Genomic DNA, 19,424 nt, shown 5'->3' on the forward strand with positions numbered 1-19,424 from the left:
GTTTAGTAAAGGTTTGATTGCAGCTGCCCTGAATGCCTGTGGTCCTATTTTTACAGTAAAAGAAAGAATCAAAGAGGGCAGGTTGTTTTCATTTGTGTCACTGCAGAGTGCCAAGTATTCAGCCTGTAACATGCTGATTATGTTCTTCAAAAGTCAGAATAAAGAAACTGCTTCTGCAGCAGCTAGTCAAAGGAAGTAGTAGGGGCTTTGTGTCTCCAGCCTAAAAGTAGAAGCTTAAACAGTTTGTTTCCAGGATACATGGAGTTTGCAGAGATATTAGCTGCTTTTTTCCTAATCCTATGTGTGCAAATCCAGGATGAAGTGCTGGTAGTAGAAAGTACAGACTAAAGACAATTATGGCATATGCATTGTATTGATCTATCATATCAGGAATGTCATAATTGTGTTATAAAATCATGTTTTCTTTTGTGTTGCAGTGTCTGATTTGAGGATTGTGCTATTGGGAAAAAGTGAGGAAAAAATGACTAAACTTGGTAACTTGATCACTGGAGAGCAGGACTTTCATCATCAAAAAACTGTCCGAACCAAACACTGTGTGGCCTCCTGTGGAGAGTGGAATAAAAAACAAGTGACTGTAGTAAAAACTCCAGACATGTTAAGTTTGTCTGAGGAGGAAATCAAAAGACAAGTGAAGAACTGTGTGAGACTCTGTTCTCCTGGACCAAATGTTCTGCTGCTGTTGGTGAAACCTTCAGAATTTACTGAAAAAGACAGAGAAACACTGATGTTTATCCTGAGTTTGTTTGGTCAAGATGCCTTAAAACATTCAATGGTCATCTTAACGAATGACAGTGAAAAAAATTCATCTATCAATGAGCTCCTCAGGCTGGTGGAACAAAGATGCTACAAGATGAATGATCATCACCGCAGTCTGTTAATGAAGAAGATTGAGAAAATCATGCATGAAAACAAAGGGACATCTCTGACCTACAGAGAGTTCAAAACTTCATTAAACCTGGTTCTGTTTGGAAGGAGAGGAGAAGAGAAATTCTCAGCAGCCAAGGCCATTCTAGGTCAGACAGATCTTCCTTCAGCCTCCAGCTCATTTTAGTGTGTTAGAAACCAGGGAGAGGTTTGTGGACGTTGGGTTTCTCTGGTGGAGCTGCCTGCCTTGTGTGGAAAAGCTCAGCAGGAAGTGATGGAGGAATCATTCAGGTGTATCTCCCTCTGTGATCCTGAGGGTGTTCATGCCTTCATCCTGGTCCTACCTGTGGGTCCCCTCACTGATGAAGACAAGGGAGAGTTACAGACCATCCAGGACACATTCAGCTCTAGAGTCAATGACTTCACCATGATCCTGTTCACTGTGGACTCAGATCCTACAGCTCCACAAGTGGTTAACTTTGTAAAGGAGAACAAGGACATCCAGGAGCTCCTTCAGAGATATGGAGGAAGACATGTTGTTCTCAACATCAAGGAAGAAAATGAGTTATCCAAACTTTTTGATCGTCTACAAGAAGTAGTTATGCAGAAAACATGGCTCTATTCAACTAAAACATTTATGCACGCCCAAAGTGAAAGGATCACTGAACTAGAGGCCAGGCTCAAAGACCTACAAGTAAAAGAGGTTACCAGTGGTAAGTATGAAACTGTTTGTACATGCTTTTACTTTACTTTGTTATTCATACAGTTTCAAATACATCAACGTCGTACATCAGATACCTGTAAGTCTGACTTAAAAAAATCATCCTTTTTTAGATCATGAAGAGAAACAAAGCTTGGACTGTCTCCGGATTGTTCTGATTGGAAAGACTGGAAGTGGAAAGAGCTCATCAGGAAACACCATCCTGGGAAGACCAGTGTTTAAAGCTGATTTAACTCCAGCATCAGTCACTAGGCAATGTCAAAAAGCCAAGAGTGAGGTGAATGGTCAATACGTTTCCGTTGTTGACACTCCTGGACTGTTTGACACATCCATGTCCAATGATGAGGTCAATGATGAGATGTCAAAATGCATCAGTCTTCTGGCTCCAGGTCCACATGTCTTCCTGCTGGTGTTGAACATTGGCAGATTCACAGCAGAGGAAAAGGAGACATTAACAATCATTAAGAGGGTTTTTGGGAAAAATTCAGAAAGGTTTGCTATCATTCTTTTTACCAGAGGAGATGATCTGGAACATGCTAACAAATCCATTGAAGATTATATTGAAAATAACCCTGATCAATCATTGAGGAAATTGATCAGTGATTGTGGGGAAAGATACCATGTGTTTAACAACCGGAATAGTCAAAATAAAACACAAGTAAGTGAGTTGATAACAAAGATCCACAAAATGGTAAAGGAAAATGGAGGAAGCCACTACACCAATGAAAATCTGCAGGAGGCAGAAGCATCCATTCAGAAAGAAATGAACAGAATTCTTAAAGATAAGGACGATAAGATAGAGGAGCTTAAGAGAGAAATAAATGAAATTCAAAGACGAACCAGGGAGGAAAGACTGAAAATTGACGAGGAAAAGGACCAGAGAGAGAAAGAACTGAAAGACCTGCAGGAAAACATTAACAAAGAGTGTAAAAGGAGAGAGAAAGAACAAGAGGCCAGAGAAAAAGAAGACAAGATGAAGGAAGAACAGGAAGTGATGAAAAAGAACGCACTGCAGCAAAAAATAATAGAACTGGAGAAAAAACTTCAAACAGAGTCAAACCTGAAAGAAACAATTCAAAAAGACTTGGATCGAATCAGAGAGGAGGTGAAACATCTGCAAGAAACCTGGGAGAAGGAAAGAAAGGAATTAAGAGACAAACGGAAACAAGAAGATGAAAAGAACGAAGAGAATATTGAGAAGCTTCAGGTGCAATATGAACAGAAAAGGGAAATTTCTGAACATCAAGCAATAGAGGAGGATAGAATCAGAAGAGAGCAGGAAGAGGAGTGGAAGAACTCTGAGGAGGAGTATAAGAAAAAAATCCAGGAGCTGGAGTCAGAAATGGAGAAGTTGGTAGAGGAGGCGAGAGAAAAAGCCGAAGAATGGAACGAATTCAGACAAAGAAAGGACAGAGACTTTGCATCCATGATAGAAAAACACATGGAAGAAGTGAGGAATCTAAAGAAAGACCTGCAAGAGAAACAGGAGGAATATGAACAATTAAAGGATCTGTCAGAACACAAAGAAACTAGTCTGAAGCAGAAAATGGATGAACTGCAGAACAAACACAAAACAGAATTGGCTGATTTAGTCCTGGGGCTGCTGACTGAAAGGAAACAAAACAAAGAACAATTACTAAAGATGGAGGAAAGGCAAAGAAAAGATGTAGAAAATCTCACCAACCGTCTTTCAAATGAAAATAGAAAAAAAGAGAGGGAAGAAATTGAAAACTTAAAGAATAACCAGAAAAGAGAAATGAAGAACCTTGAGAATTTATTCCAACCTAAAGATTTAACGATGGAAAGGAAAAGGCTGTCCATCAAACACGACCAAGAAATTAATGAATTAAAACTCAACCTGCTGAATGACCATCAACAAAACCTAAATACTCAAGTGGAAAAGCTGCAGAGAGAACACGAGGAAAAACTGGAGCAATTCAAGCAACAGCTTCTGAAAGAAAACAAAGATAATGAAAAAACAGAAATGAATAAATTGCAAAAGAAACATGAAAAGGAAATGAATGAACTAAGACAACTTCTTCTGGATGAAGATGAAGTCGAGAAAAGGGAACAATTTGATGCTCTGCAGAAAAAACATGAGAGGGAAATGAATGAGCTGAAAGGAAGGATTCTGTCTCCAAAGGAGCAACAATCCTGCAGCATCTCATGAAAAATCGTTGGTCGTAAAGTGATAGCACCATGAATACTTAAATATCTAAGCACAATTTAATATCTCTGACATTATTGAGTTCTCTAAGGTTGACCTCCCCTTTTTTTGCTAAACAAAAACAAATACGGTAAATCCAAATGAAAGTAGTAGTAACGGCTCATAATGGACAAAATATGTTCATACCTCTGCAGAAATACTGGCTTGGCTTCAATAAGACTTTTCAATGCAATGAAATTCAAAAGTACTTTATTAATCCCAAAGGGAAATAAAATGGATATTCTCTCTAATGAAATACCAAAAAACCAGAAAAAAAAGAATAAGCTTAAATGAGGAAGTTTTAGAGCAGCGGTTTTGAATTTTCTCCATTACCATTAACGATAGTGTTATCGTCCGTGTTATTTCACCTCTATGAGCAGCTTAAGCCTTGCTCTCTCCTGGGTGGGTCCTGAAAACCATTTATGTTTCATTTCTTTGGAATCAGTAACATGTCTGGGTTGGTGTAACTGATTTAGGCCAATTTGTGTGAACCTACAGCCCTTTTTAGGTTCTCTGCATTCTCCCATCTTCAGAGTATGACTGTGAAAGGTAACCGTTTATTGTGCCAAGAGATCCAACATTAATCTTTATCACCAACAGGAAATTAAAAGGGTTCAGCTTTGTCAGCTTAGTAGAAACAAGATTTAAAATATTTAATCTATCCAAACCTCCAACCTTCATGTATGATTTAAACTGGTTGACCTGAGATCATATGATGTAGAATTATCTCAAAATGAACATGATAATAATGGTGGATCAGTATAATTAAACAGTCGACTGGGTATAAAACATGTCCTTTTCACGCCATGTATGTGTGTATGTATATGTTGTAGATAAAAAGGAGTTAGGTATTTGCTAGATCACATTGGTTACCTTTACCATCCATCATTGGATGCTGCTTTTCAAAATCCACACGCCTGTTAAAGCTGAATCTCATGCTGTCTTTGCAGATGCTAATTAGCATTGGCTGTTTCATTCATTAAGCTGCTTTGATTTTTAAATATTAAAGCTGGATCGCAGCTCTTTCACTGGAGACTGGAATGTCTTTTTTATTGGTCTGCAGAAAAATGGGATCAAATCTGTTGTTTCAGACGGCTTGTGTCAGAAAAGGTGCTTCTTCATTCTGTGGCGTTTTTATGAACAAAATCCATGTGAGATGGTTGTCAGGTTAGTTATAACTGAGGCATCATTATTTGTTTTTCATCTTTAATCTAGTTGAAAATATTTTTACTTTTCTTTTTTTTAACCACAATCTAAGAGGTGTCATTTTTGTTTTTTTGTTTTCTTAAACATGAAAATAAATTTTTTTAACATTTTCTCACATCTGGAATTTTTTTCTTGCTCTAAGTTTTCTCTCTCAGTATTTTAATGTCTGTGATCTACCAACATGATTGCCTTTATTTTCTTCCCATCGGATTTGACCTTTTAAACATGATAATCTGCATTAACCTTCAGGTTTCCTTAGTTTCAGTCGGCATCTCTCATGTTGATGCCATGTTCCGATCATCACACCTTTAACTAAAGACTCATGAGCTAATCTATTTCTAGTGCGATTCAATTCATTTCTACCTCTGCTTGAGTTAGAAAATGGTCTGTTACTGATTAACACCATTTTTTTTCACTACATTTATTTTAGTGTTTCCTAAATACAGAAATTTGCCACTGAGATGACTTTAGTTTTGTGTATTTTTCAACAAAGTTAAACAACTACATGCACATCTTTTGAGACTGAGTCCATCCTTTTTGCCAGGTGTTACAATCTGCCCAAACTTGTTCGGTCTACTGTGACATGAGTACAAGAACATGTCTATTTGACGTGCTAAAGCATTTTATCTGGTCACTAGTAGAGAATGAGACCACAGATATAAAAGCATTTGTCCAGACAGTATATTAGCACAAAGACTAACACCAAAGGTGATGAACAGAACTGTTATTCTAACTAAAGCTGCAGATCTACAAAATAATGGCAGGAAATGGATCCAGATGTTGCAATGGTCTAGTCAAAGTCCAGATCTTATCCTGACTAAGATGGTGTGGTAGGACCTTCAGAGAGAGCTGCACAGAGTGAATGACTGGAGACGGCAATTAACTGAGGGAATGTTTGAGGGAATAGATGACCTAAACACCTGGATGATGTCAGAGTTCACTGCTGAGGATCTTAGTCATCGTGCTTTTTTACAGACTGCTTCTGCATGTTTCATTTAATTACATTTCATTAAATCATATTTCATTAGATTTAATTTCAGCACCATTTGCTCTTGAGATTAAAATAATTACAGGGAACTCATTCTTCCTAAACATGCCTAATTTTCATGTTTGACAGCTACGCTTGGAAAGTTCAGTTTAGGCAACTGGACATGAAGTTTTCTACAAGATGTTTTGCTTCAGGGAAGCCTTAATAAGAAAAACGTCTTCTAGAAAACTTCGGTTCCAGTTGCCTAAACTGAGCTTTCCAAGCCTGATCATGACCTGGATGACTGAGAATCTTCACAGATATATTGACAGTTCCCTTTCCTTAGTGATGATTCATGAAGCCCAATGAAGCATTTTGACATATTGGCAAACTGTATTGATCTTGTCACTGAATACTGACACCTGCTGGACATTTAAAATCACTACAGGCAGCTTCTGACAGACTAAGATGACATTTGTTGACCTATAATATTATTTAAAGGGTAACGCCGTTTTTTTTTTTTTGTTTTTTTTTTTTCCTACATTGGGCTCTTGATGTCACGTTATTACATCATGTTCTACTCACCTATATGAGTTTTTTGTCATTTGGATCCCCAAAGATATTCCGTTAGGTTATATCAAAGTAACGTCTTCCTATGGGCAACAAGTTGAAGGCACAAACTAAACTGTTCATAATTTATTCTTTATGCTACGCCAGCATTCAGAACATGTAGGCGAATCACGTAAAATCAAGGGCCCTATGTAAAAAAAAAAACAGTCATTCAGTTTCCACTAAATGAATCTGTGGGAAATGTTGGATCAGTCCTGTAGTAAAAAAGACACAGCTTTCAAAAACAGGCCTCTGCTGTCAGGTTTGATCTGGCAGTCATAAAGGCACTCCTTTATCCGGTCGAAGGTAAACTAATCTGAACATCGGTGCTTTCTGTTTTCAACCAGTCAGGAAAGAAGCAGCTGACGGTGAGTACAGTAGCTTATTGTTTCTGGAACTTATAGCAGACAGACGGTTAAAGATTCAGGATTCTGTCAGAACTCTAATAAACCCTTAATCAGATGTTCTGACTATCTAGATTAATTAAAGACGTTAAATGACGAGTTGAAGCTGAGCTGCATGGATCCCAGCCTAAGTTTACACAGACACAGCTGTTCAACAGCTGGATGTATGAAACAAAACAGATTTAGTCTTTGACCTTCAGATCAGATGAGTAATTTCTAAAGGATCAGTTAAATGCAGACAAACAGCAAGAAATCTCCATTAAAAGGAAAAACTGGAGTTTGATTGAACTTTGCAGGAATAAGAAAGGCAGAAAACGTTTCTAATGCAACTTCTAGTTTAGTTTATTGCTGTTTTAAAACAAAACTTTTAAAAATTGCAAGAAAGAAAATTAAACATTTAGAACAAAAACTTTCCTGTAGCGATTTTAGAACATTATTATTATTACTATATAACATGTTTTCCNCCACTGATGTCTTAGATATGTTGACATTATTCTTCATTAGTTCTGATGTTTAGCTACTGAGTTAATTAACAGTAAGAGCAACAATCTAATGTCCATTTACATTTAGAATAATGTATATTAAAAAAATCACAGCCTACTTTCATTTCATTGAAATTTAAAATGATTTGATCAATTCAGTTATTTGGCGAATATTATTAAAAAGCAAATTTTGGAAGAAAGTGAAGAAGGTGGTGAAAACAACAGAGAAAATGATGGGGACTCATCTTCCCTCCATTAAAGACATTTCATCCCAGCGCTGCGTGTCCTGAAGATGAGCCCCTCACCCCCCACCATAAACTGTTCTCCCTGCTGCCCCCTGGGAAGAGACTTCGAAGCATCTCATACAGGCCAGCAGATTATGCAACAGCTTCTTCCCCACTGCCACCAGACTGCTGAATGTTTTCTAATATGGAGTTATAAAAAAAAGGGGGGAAAAAAACTCTGAATGTTGAAAAATAATATACAGTCATATGTTTACATTCATCACTGCTCCTTACCTTTTATCACTACTGCACGTTAAAAAATAAGATGTCCTGAGAGTTGTACTGAACGAAATTTCTTTTTGTAAACACTCTGTGTACAAAATGACAATAAAGTCTGTCTAAGTCTAAGTCTTCCTTTGGGAACAAATTTTCAAGATTTATTCCACAGAGACTGATGTCTTATCGTTTTCTTTTTTAGTTAGGATGAATTTCTGCTTTCTCTTGATGTTAGACAAAAATATCAAATCCAAGCAAAAAAAAAAATTAAAGAAATATTACAGAAATATGGGTTTAATGAAAAATACATTCAATACCTGCTTAAAGGTTGTTATTTAAGAAGACACTTTTATTCAGACAGGCCTCATTGGAACCCCATTCTCATCCAGTGGATAAGATTGTAGATGATGGTGGAAATGTCATTAAATAAATAAATAAAAAAATGTTTTGATTAGATGATACTTCATGACAACAGACAACTATCATCACCCAGGAATAAAATAAATGTTTGGTTTTAACGGATTAGGAAGCTGAGAATGTATCTTAAACAGTAGCATTATTTTTTTCACAATTCTATTTTTATAATTTCATTTTTCAGATCTTTGTATGACAAAACATTTTTAAATCTATGAAATACGTCTAAAAGCAGAATTAATATGGCTGAATTAATCATTTATGTCATGAAAAGCTACATTTTTTTTATCAATTAAAACATCTTAATTAATGCCTCCAGTTTTACCTGATTGTGTTGATTGTAAATCAGTATTTCAGACTTTCTTTATGATTAGATGATTTCATGATTGCTGATCTGTTTCTTATAACTTAACTATTGCACTTTTTCATGTCTGTAACCAGGATCCAATCAAAATAGTGTTTATCATTGTCAGAGGTTTTGTAATTTGCTGTTATTGCATTAATACACAGAACCTGTGTGAATCCCTGCATAGAGGAATGTCTGACTTGTTCATGTCAGTATTTGGATCCATCAGTATAAAAATCTCAGAGGTGATACCCAAACAATAGTGAGCCAGCCCTTTATAAACTGTATCCACTGAAACTGGTTTAGTTTTAGGTTACCAAGCAACTGAATTAAATCATTTGGGTTTTAAATCTGATCTGAAATTAGGATTTAACTTCCTGTTTAATTTCAACATAAAACCCACTGCCTGGCTGATTTAATATCTGTTCTCATCTGTTTTTATTTCCATTAGGAAATCAATTATTTAAAAAGCCTCTCATATACATGTAGATGTAACCTCTTAGATCAGTGGTGTCAAAACTTACTACTGATTAACAGAGTAAGGTCAAAAATACTTGCAGGCCTAAAATTTAAGAAAAAGTAGGCTTGGCTATTTGGATGCTATTTATAATCAGATTGATAAATTCTGAATTTTAAATTTCTATTTAGAAATAGGATTGGTAAATACATTTTTTTTTTATTCCTGTATTTAATGATGGATTAATAAAAACAATTTACAATTATTCTACTTAAATGTTTTCAGGATTTAAATGTTACATTTTAAAAGGCTGGCATTAGTCTGGTTCATCATAGAAGCAGACCTGAGGAGGAAAATCAGACATTCAAAACCAGTCATTCAGTTTCCACTGAATGAATCGGTGGGAAATGTTGAAATAGACACAGCTTTCAACAACAGGCCGCTGCTGTCAGGTTTGATCTGGCAGTCTGGCGCCCCCTAGCGGTGGTAGATAAACTAATCTACGTAAACATCGGTGCTTTCGTTTTTAACCAGACAGGAAAGAAGCAGCTGACGGTGAGTACAGCCGCTTAATGTTTCTGGATCTTATAGCAGACAGATGGTTAAAGGTTCAGGATTCTATCAGAACTTTAATAAACCCTTAATCAGATGTTCTGACTCCAGATTAATTAAAGACGTTAAATGACGAGTTGAAGCTGAGCTGCGTGGATCCGGGCCTAACTTTTTACACAGGCAGGCACAGCTGTTCATCAGCTGCACGTATGAAATACGGCAGATTTAGTCTTTAACCTTTAGATCAGATGAATAAATAATCAGTTTCATGCAAACAAACAGCAAAATCTGCATACAAATTGATTAAACTTTCAGGAACAAGGAAGACAGAAAATATTTTTGATGCAACTTCTAGTTTTGTTTATTGCTGTTTTAAAACAAAACTTTTAAAAATTGCAAGAAAGAAAATTAAACATTTAGAACAAAAACTTTCCTGTAGCGATTTTAGAACATTATTATTATTACTATATAACATGTTTTCCACAGACTGTTTATCAATCGGACTTTGCTTCCTTTTACAACCAGCATCTGATCTGATTGGTTCATTTCTATCAGGCTACAGGGTGCAGTAAGAGGAGGAGGAGAAAGCTAAAGTCACGAGTTAATGTACAGAGCAATGTGGGGTTTAAAAAGATAATATAATATATATGGTCATGGAATTAATTATTAAAGCTCATTAAGTTTCTATAATGTCATCGTTCTTCAAGTAAATAACCTGTGAAATACAATGGATTAATAAAACAAAAGTGATCTAATAATTGTGTCCATGATGGTAGAATAAATTCATTGTTTTCCATCCATCCATCCATCCATCCATCCATCCATCCATCCATCCATCCATCCATCCATCCATCCATCCATCCATCCATCCATCCAATATTTTGTTTAATGAAAATGTTTATATTTTGTTTATTAAAGAAAAAAAAGCCTTTTTTGCACGTTTCAAGTGAATTGCAAATGACAAAACATAAAGAAATAAAAGTTTATACTTATTTCTTCATATAAATGTATGTATAAAGAAACTATTTTAATCAAATGAAAAAAATAGTCATTTTTTCCTGTTCACAATGATTTGTTTCAGCCCAGAATAAACTACTAATATTAGATTCTCTGTTTACAGCGATAAACATGATTATTCAGGACGAGATGTTTATAATAAATGATTAAATCTTTTCTGATTTGACCCTGGGGGTTTCAGCAGTACCTCGATAGTTTAGAACCAGGAAAGAACTGGGTCTCCAGGACCAGCTGTGGCTAATATCTAGAACCTCCTTGGTGGATCAGCTCCACATGAAACCCAGCAGGATGGAAATGACAGATTAGCTTCTTCCTCTGACCTCTTAGGAGCCGCTGACCTTCAGCTGATGCTGCGATCTGAAACAGAGGCCGTTTCCTCCTGGAAGCTGCAGGAAGACCTGGAACCACAGAAGATGGAGGGAAAATAATGATGAAGATCGTTTGATGAGGCTCGACTCTTCTATAGCAGCTGAATAAAGTCCTGAGAATCCCTGAGGACTCGCTGTGCAGGTTGGTGCTGAGAGACGCCTCACAGAACAAGAACCAATCACAAACAAACAATTGATTTCAGTTCTTAAACATTTCCTCCAATAGCTGTAGTGAGAATTTGATCTCTGGGTCTTAAAGTGTTGATAAAATTAAGAATTTATAAACTTCTTCTTTTCTTAGATCGACCAAAGGAAGCAGACAGCATGGCAGCAGCACAGCCTGGTGAGTTATACCTCTGAGCTACACAGATGACTGTATGTATTCTATTCAATTCAATTCAGTTTATTTCTATAGCACCAATTCACAACACATTTCATCTCAAGGCTCTTTCCAGTTCAACCAGATCATCCAGTCAGATTGATTTAAAGTTTTCTATCTAAGGAAAACCAGTTTATTGCATCGACTTAATGACTTAAATACAATTCTATGTCTTCAAAAGAAAACACAGGATAAATCCACATATAACAGACATATTTAGACTATATTTGGTTAAACAGGCACATATTTACCTACTGTCTTTGTCAGTGGTAAGTTAAATGCAAATCTTTGCAAAGTGGAAAAAAGTCCTAATTCCACATCAACATTGATAAACAGCATCTAGTGTTTGTAGCGCTTATAAGATTTGTATTAATGTAGCAAGAAAAGCTGTTGTTCTCTTTATACAAAGTGAGCCCTGATGCTCACATTAAGCATAAAAAAGAGCATGCATATTTTTGCACAGAACCAATGAAACTGAAGACAAAAAAAAGAAACTGAAGACCAATAGTGTCCCTACCAAAGTTGAAATCAAACCTACCTAATTATAGAGATGCCTTTTAGTGTAATAATAAGTAAGCAATAATTGTAAAAACATGACGAGTAACAGCCGTTATGGATGCCTACAGTAATATTTCATGCATCCCTTGTATGTACAAAATTTCAATTCCATCCATCCATTTCCCTTCAAGCTGCATGAGTGTTTATCCTCCTTCACAATTAGCTAAATCAAATTTAGAAATTTGTCCCATATATCGTCGACAGCCAAAATCTATTGAACGTTATATTTCAAAAATCATTTATACACTGATTTTTACTCTATTATTTGTGCTTTAATTCTTGTAGGTTTCTTATATTTATATTTTAAGTCTACCTCACCTGTGAGGCTGACTGCATCTGTCTCTGGCTTGGCTGGCACAGTTATTTCTAAGTACAGACAAAATGATATGTTGTATTTGACGATAGTATAGCGTATTTTCTTTCATTGTAAACTTTCTGGTAAACTTACAGATATATTTTATTGCATGTTGCATATCCCAGTGAATTGGTTTCACCTTTAAATCTGCAGCTGTCCCTACCTGTGTCTCTGCTCTGCTTAAAAACAGATTTATGAACCAGTCCACTAATATAATGATGCCAGGTATTGGAGCCAGATATTTTTATTTTTGGTTCTTTCTATTTTTATGTTTTTCTTTGGTCACTAGATGGGGCTGTTGGCTCCAGTATATAAACCAGGATGTGACAGATAGTCGACAGGCGTTGAATCCAGAAGGGCAATAAAGTTTTTGACCCCTGTGGCGGAGTCATATTTATCCCTGTGGCCGTGCATCGTGCAATAAATGCATCATCTTTACACGTGATCAACAGGTACAACGTTAGCCGCTCAGCTCGTCATAACTAAGCAGCAACGGATCAAATAGTTAAATAGTGCAGTTTAAAACTGGATATTATATCAGTGAAACTAATTTTCAAGATATCTAGAAGCTCTGCAGTCTGATTTTGTCTGTTTAATAAGAAAATAACAGATATGAGTTAATTTTGACCTGTAACTGGGAGTCATGGTCCTCTGAGAAGCCCACTTTAACTAGTAAAGAAGAACACAGCATTTAAACTATGTTTTCTCAAGCGTCTTGCATTATAATACTAACTTGAATAAAGTTAAAATCTGTTGCCATTTTTTGCATTTTTAGCAACTGCAGATAATATTAAGTCCCAAAGTGACACATCTGATAAGGTTAGACCGATAAGCGGGACTCTGGAGCAGCGGGAGAGATAAAAAAACAATGACTCAAAACGCTCTGAACACAGATAGCTGAACCCAAATCCAGTAACTGTTGGCTGAAATAAATGAGTTGCAAGGGCGAAAGCGGCAGAAATTATTGGTGGGGACATTTCCACACAGGGGATCCTGGTCTGACCTTTTTAAACTTTTTTTTTTTTTAATCTACATTTGGACAGACAGTCTAATTTCTGTTCTCAGATTCAAATCCTCATTAAACGTCTGAAGAGATGTTAAATTTTGAACCATTTTTATCTCTTTTTTTTTCTCACTTGGAATTATTCCAATTATTATTGATTTAACAGCAGTGTGGTTACTATAAATAAGAAATCATATCTAATGTCCCTCCTTGCTGACAGATCTCCCAGAGAATGGCCGTGCTAGCAGTGAACATCTTCAACCGCCCTGTAAGTACGGCTGGACTGTTTTTCTCGCTTGGATCACTTCTACTTATTGTTTATAAAAGTATTTTTTTATAATAGTTTACCAGCAGTGTGGCTCCTATAAATAAGAGATAATATCTCATATTTTCCCTCCTTGCCAACAGATTCCCCAGTAAGGCATTGTGCTAGCAATGATGACTTACGTCCTGACAGTAAGTGCAGCTGAACTGAATCAAATATTCCTGTTTTCTGGATCTGTCTGTAGAAATAATGAAGCAAAGAATGAAGTTCTACCCTAAATGTTGTTTGTTCTAACAAAAAACTGCAGTGATGCAGACACAGAGAGGAGCAGAGTTGAATTAATTCAGCTAATATTAGGTCAATGTGTTGGTGAACATTCTCAGTCATCCAGGGGGTCCACCCCTTTGGAATGGGGGTCGATTGGCTTCTTTGTTAGCCAGCAAATACGCCATACCTGTCTATGTCTCTGGAAGGGAGGTCGTTAGAGGGAATAGTTGGCCTGGCTGAATAGTTGAGGACTTCTCTTCTCCTATAATGAGGATGGAGGTTGTAATGATAGCGGGAAGGGATGAACCTATATTTTAGGTTTTTTAAAGCTGAAATCTGACTCCACCCCCTTTGCTTAAAGTTGTTTTTTATTTCTTAGCATAGATGGCTTCCTTCACGTCCCTCTCAAACCACCTGTCTTCTTTGTCCAAAATGTGAACATTCTGGTCCTCCAAAGAATGTCCTTTGTCCACAAGGTGTAGATGTACAGCAGAGTGTTGTCCAGAGGATGGCGCTCTTCTGTGTTGGGCCATGCGTCTGTAGAGAGGTTATTTGGTTTTCTCCAATATAAAAATCAGAGCATTCCTCACTGCATTGAACTGCAGACACCACTCCGCTCAGATTTGGTCTGGGGTTTTGTCCTAAGATGTACTAGCTTCTGTTTAAGGGTGTTTTTAGGTTTGAAATGTTCTGGGATTTTGTGTTTGGAGAAAATCCTCCTGGGTTTATTTTTTTTAAACATATGGGATGGTGATGTTTTTGTGTTTAATCTTCTTACTGTTTTTTTTTTTTTTTTCTGCTGCGTGACTTTTGGATTTCCTTGCTGATCTGACAAACGCCTAGTTTGGGTATCAGATCTGTCAGATCTCTGCATCTTTGATTTGTTGCTGTTCTTTGTGCTTCCCCCTCATGTTTGTAGGGTCATGCTCAGCACAATGTAGTAAGGTTTAGATAAAAGAAAGTTTGTGTTCCAGATGGTGGTGTAAAAAGCTTGAAAAAGTTTCCTGGATGGGAAGTGAAACGTCACCAAACTTGGAAACAAGTCCAGTGGGTTTTTTGTGTACTTTTTTTAATTTTCTCTATGACTATAAATGTGGTCTGTTGACCTTTTTTCTGAAATTAAAAGTCAAAGCAAATTTTCTTGATCCAATCATATCATTGTGTAGAGCATCATGACTAAGGTACAAGTAGTTCAGATTCATGTTTTATTTTTGTTCATAGAAATCAGACCCCAGATATTTACAGACATGAAAACATAAACAATTTCTTACTTTAAGTCAAACACATTTTTTTCCTTTACTGTTTAGTAATGATCACCAATATGTTGTATTTTTAGAACTTCTCCGAATAATAAGGAATTGTTTGGAGAATGTTTAAAATATTTGATGATGAACTAAACTGATGGAGCTCCATAACTCAGATATTTTGGATGATTTTAGGAACTTCAGCTCCAGGTTTACCTACATTGGACAAGAATGCTATAAATTAGCCAATCAGAATCAGAGAAAACCATGACATCATCGTCTAAGGCTTCTCAAACTATTTAAACATACAGAAATCTTAGTTTACCTAAAAGTCCACTTTAGAATAAAGATAAAAAATATTTTTGCAGATATAATTTTAGAGTTTTGTAATAATATAATAATCTTAACTGCCTTAAAAAGTTCTGTAGATCATTTCAGCTTTGATTGTTCCTTGAATTTAACAAACTGGGTAATTATATCAGAGGAATAATTCAATTCAATTCAGTTTATTTCTATAGCGCCAATTCACAACATCGACGATTGCATAGACTCATTGACTCAAATACAATCCCTCACACTAAGCATGCTTGTAGCGACAGTGGAGAGAAAAAACTCCCTTTTAAAAGGAAGAAGCCTCCAGCAGAACCAGGCTCAGTGTGAGCGGCCATCTGCTGAGGCTGACTGGGGTTCAAGGAGACAGAAGCAGAGATACAAAAAGCAGCTCCACAGGCGGCCCCGTCCAGGAAACACACAGCCAGGCAGATGAGCTCAGAGCCAGCTCCCATGCCAGAGGATGAAGAGAGCACATCCAGTTAGTCACAGTCAGAGAAACAGGACTACACTGGAAAACAAGCGGATCTCCAGCATCTATAAACAAAGGCGTTGATGGCAGCAGCACAGCTGATATTTCTCTCCAGGATGGAGTCACAGCCAAACAGGAACAGACCAGATGAAGCTACTATGAGAAAAAGCAGAGAGAGCAGAACGTTAGAGATTGAACTAACAGATTCTGCAGAGTGGGAGAATAGAGATAGAATGAAGCAGAATGATGAAAAAGGGGTCCCTATGTCCTCCAGCAGTCTAAGCCTATAGCAGCAGAACTATAGAGATAGCTCAGGAATAAAACTAGTAATGCTGCTTTCCATCTATTTAACCAATCAGAGCATTGATCTGGGAATGATGTTTCAACCAGTGGAATCCCCTGAGATTTGTTAACACCGACCTCTGTTGCTGATGTTGGTGTATTTAATGCATCATAACAGAGCAGCAGCACTTTCAATGAAAGAGATCCATTAAAAATAATAGATAGGTATGAGTCTGTGAACATTCTTAGTTTTGTATTTTTCCAACTTTTGAGTAAAACTAGAATCAAACTATAATTGGTTCTGGTTCTTCATGGACTGTTTTCACACTGACTTTAAACACTGAATTCCTCTTTTTCTTCCAGTGTCTGAGGAGGGGAATGGAGAAAAGGATGAAGGTTTGACAATGACTTTAAAACCTAAAGCTTCACTAAACCTGGTTCTGTTTGGAAGGAGAGGATCGGGGAAGACCTCAGCAGCCAAGGCCATTCTAGGCCAGACAGATCTTCCTTCAGCCTCCAACTCCACAGAGTGTGTTAGAAACCAGGGGGAGGTTCATGGACGTTTGGTTTCTGTGGTGGAGCTTCCTGTCTTGTATGGAAAAGCTCAGCAGGAAGTGATGGAGGAATCATTCAGGTGTATCTCCCTCTGTGAACCTGAGGGTGTCCACGCCTTTATCCTGGTGCTACCTGTGGGTCCCCTCACTGATGAAGACAAGGGAGAGTTACAGACCATCCAGGACACATTCAGCTCTAGAGTCAATGACTTCACCATGATCCTGTTCACTACAGAGTCAGATCCTACAGCTCCTGACTTCATAGAGACTGATAGAAACATCCAGGAGCTCCTTCAGAGCTGTGGAGGAAGATATGTTGTTCTCAACATCAAGGACAGTCAGCAGATCCCAGAACTGATGGAGAAGGTAGAAATGATGAGTAATGAACAGTCAAGATCCTTCTCAAAAGACGTGTTCACCAGGATTTTGATTGATAGAACTTTAAAACTGAAAGCTGAACTGCAGGATGTGGAAGCGAAGAGTCAGGAGGAGGGTGAAGATGAACCACAGTCAATAGAACCACGGAGGAAAGAGACGGAAGTAAAGAAAAAGGACGAAGAAGACAAGAAAAAGCACAGAGATGAAATCAAAGCCCTTCAGGCTAAACTTGAACAGGAGAGAAAGCAAAAAGTTCAGCTGCTGAGAGACAAAGAAGAATCAATGAAAAAGGAGCGTGAAAAGTTAAAGAAAGAACGTGAGGAAGAGGAAAGAAAATGGAAACGAAAGGAAGAATCTCAGCGGAAAGAGTGGCAACAAAAAGTTAGTGCCTTAGAAAAACAAGTTAGTTCTGAACGAGAGCAAAAAGAGGCAGCTGAGAAGAAGCTGGAGCAGAGCAGACGAGAGAGGGTCAGGGAGAGGGAAGCTTTGGAGAAAGAAAAGGACAAAATCTGGGAGCGAATGCATGAGGAGCAGAAACAGAACCTGCAGGAGATGAAGATGAACCTGGAGGAGGAGAGGAAGAGTCATCGACAACTTCAGGAGGAGCACTATCGGAAAAGAAGGAAATGGACCTATGTGTGGTTTGCTTCTTTATTAGCAGCAACAATCTTTCATTCTTTACTATTATATTTGTATCAAAGCCGTTAATTATTGAACCTGGAAAGTCCCAGAGAGAGCATGGACCTGCCTTATTCTGGTTTATCAGCTAAAGATCCAGAACTTTGCTGAGTGGATCATACGGTGCAGACACTACTGGGGTAATCAGGTCACAAGTAATGCTCTTAAATCTGCTCTATTGTGTTCTAGAACCATCTGATTCTAGATTAGAACTATCTGTATTCAAATCACCTTTAACACAATACAGAAACATGCAATGCTTTTAAATGCAAACAGCTATATCTATGGTAAAAATGTTTACTTTTCTTTGTTCTGAACCACAGATGCTTTTAATTTCTAGGACTGGTCCAGGCTGAGCTACCACTTAAAAGTGTAGAAATGTAATACTTCATGCAATCACCTGTATAAAGGTTGTTTTCACTAGTGATCAGTGTGACCTGGAAGGTTTTAAAAGTAATGTTGTGAGATGAGCCGAGGCTACGAGGCATGTGTCAAGTAATGGAGGGGTCGTTTTCCAGGAGCGGGTGTCGAGTGATTCCTTTAGAGGGGCCAAAATTGATGACGTCCGAGGCCTCGCTACCTTGATGCCACCAGATCGCTTCAGGAAGTGGTTCAGAAAGCGCAAGAATTTTGACAGGCATCTAAACAGCCTCAGTATTCAGTCATGATGATGGAGTTTGGAGAGCTGCTCTCAGCTGGATAAAGTTTGGATAGATTCTAAGAAAAGATTGGTTGTTTTTCCAAACAATCGTTGCTTAAAACTATTTTGGTGAGAACAATGATCAAAATCTGAGCGAGCCACTGGACACAGTTGTAATGTGTTAAGTATTTTGTCCAGTGATCAAGTAATATCTGTAGCATCTGTAAAACAGGCTCTCACTCTTGAGGTTAATGGTTCAATACCTGCCTTTGACTTTTGAAAGTTGCGATTATACTTTGTGGCTAATTAAACTAATTTGTATTGTTTGCCCTAGAAAAAGTATAGATTGGGTAAAAACGCTGCGAAATGTCGGTTTAGCCAAAATATTGGTTGAAATTAACTTCCAACCTGATTAAAACCAAAAAATTTGGAAAAACTTGAACTAATTTTGCTCATTGCCCAATTTGGAAAAAACACTTTCACTGCATGCTTTGAGTTTAGTATGCTGACATATTCACATGGAGCCTCATGAACTGAGGATTGCCAAATCAATTTGGCCAAATGGTTCAGTGCCTCATGAGACTTCTCACCATTACTAGTTTTGAATATTTAAGTGAATTCTAACATTTTCAGGGGGAAAAAAAAAATCTTAACACCTGACTTTGAAGTGACTTATTCTGATTTAAACTTGGAAATCAAACCAGCACCAATTTTCCTACAACCATGATCTGCTTGTTCCCACTGTGCATGTTTCAGTTCTTAAACTTTTCCCAGTTTTAAAACCAAGAGTGGTTCAATAGTCCAAGTCAGCTATTCTACCAGGGCTTATGTTCAAATGTTTCAAGACCTAACTTCCAGTCAAGGGTCCAAAAACTGCTGCACAAA

General features: G+C 37.3%; 1 protein-coding gene across 1 annotated transcript; it reads left to right on the forward strand.

Annotated features, from left to right (window-relative positions):
- Window positions 1-538: 538 nt before the first annotated feature.
- LOC107084396 (GTPase IMAP family member 8-like) lies at window positions 539-4,769 on the forward strand. Its single transcript, XM_015374207.1, is given in 3 exon segments — window positions 539-1,598; window positions 1,720-3,547; window positions 4,763-4,769. Coding segments are annotated over 3 exon segments (2,820 nt in total). The 5' UTR covers window positions 539-613.
- Window positions 4,770-19,424: the final 14,655 nt, after the last annotated feature.

Source organism: Cyprinodon variegatus, unplaced genomic scaffold, assembly GCF_000732505.1.
Source record: "Cyprinodon variegatus isolate N-32 unplaced genomic scaffold, C_variegatus-1.0 Scaffold99, whole genome shotgun sequence".
Lineage (NCBI taxonomy): Eukaryota > Metazoa > Chordata > Actinopteri > Cyprinodontiformes > Cyprinodontidae > Cyprinodon > Cyprinodon variegatus.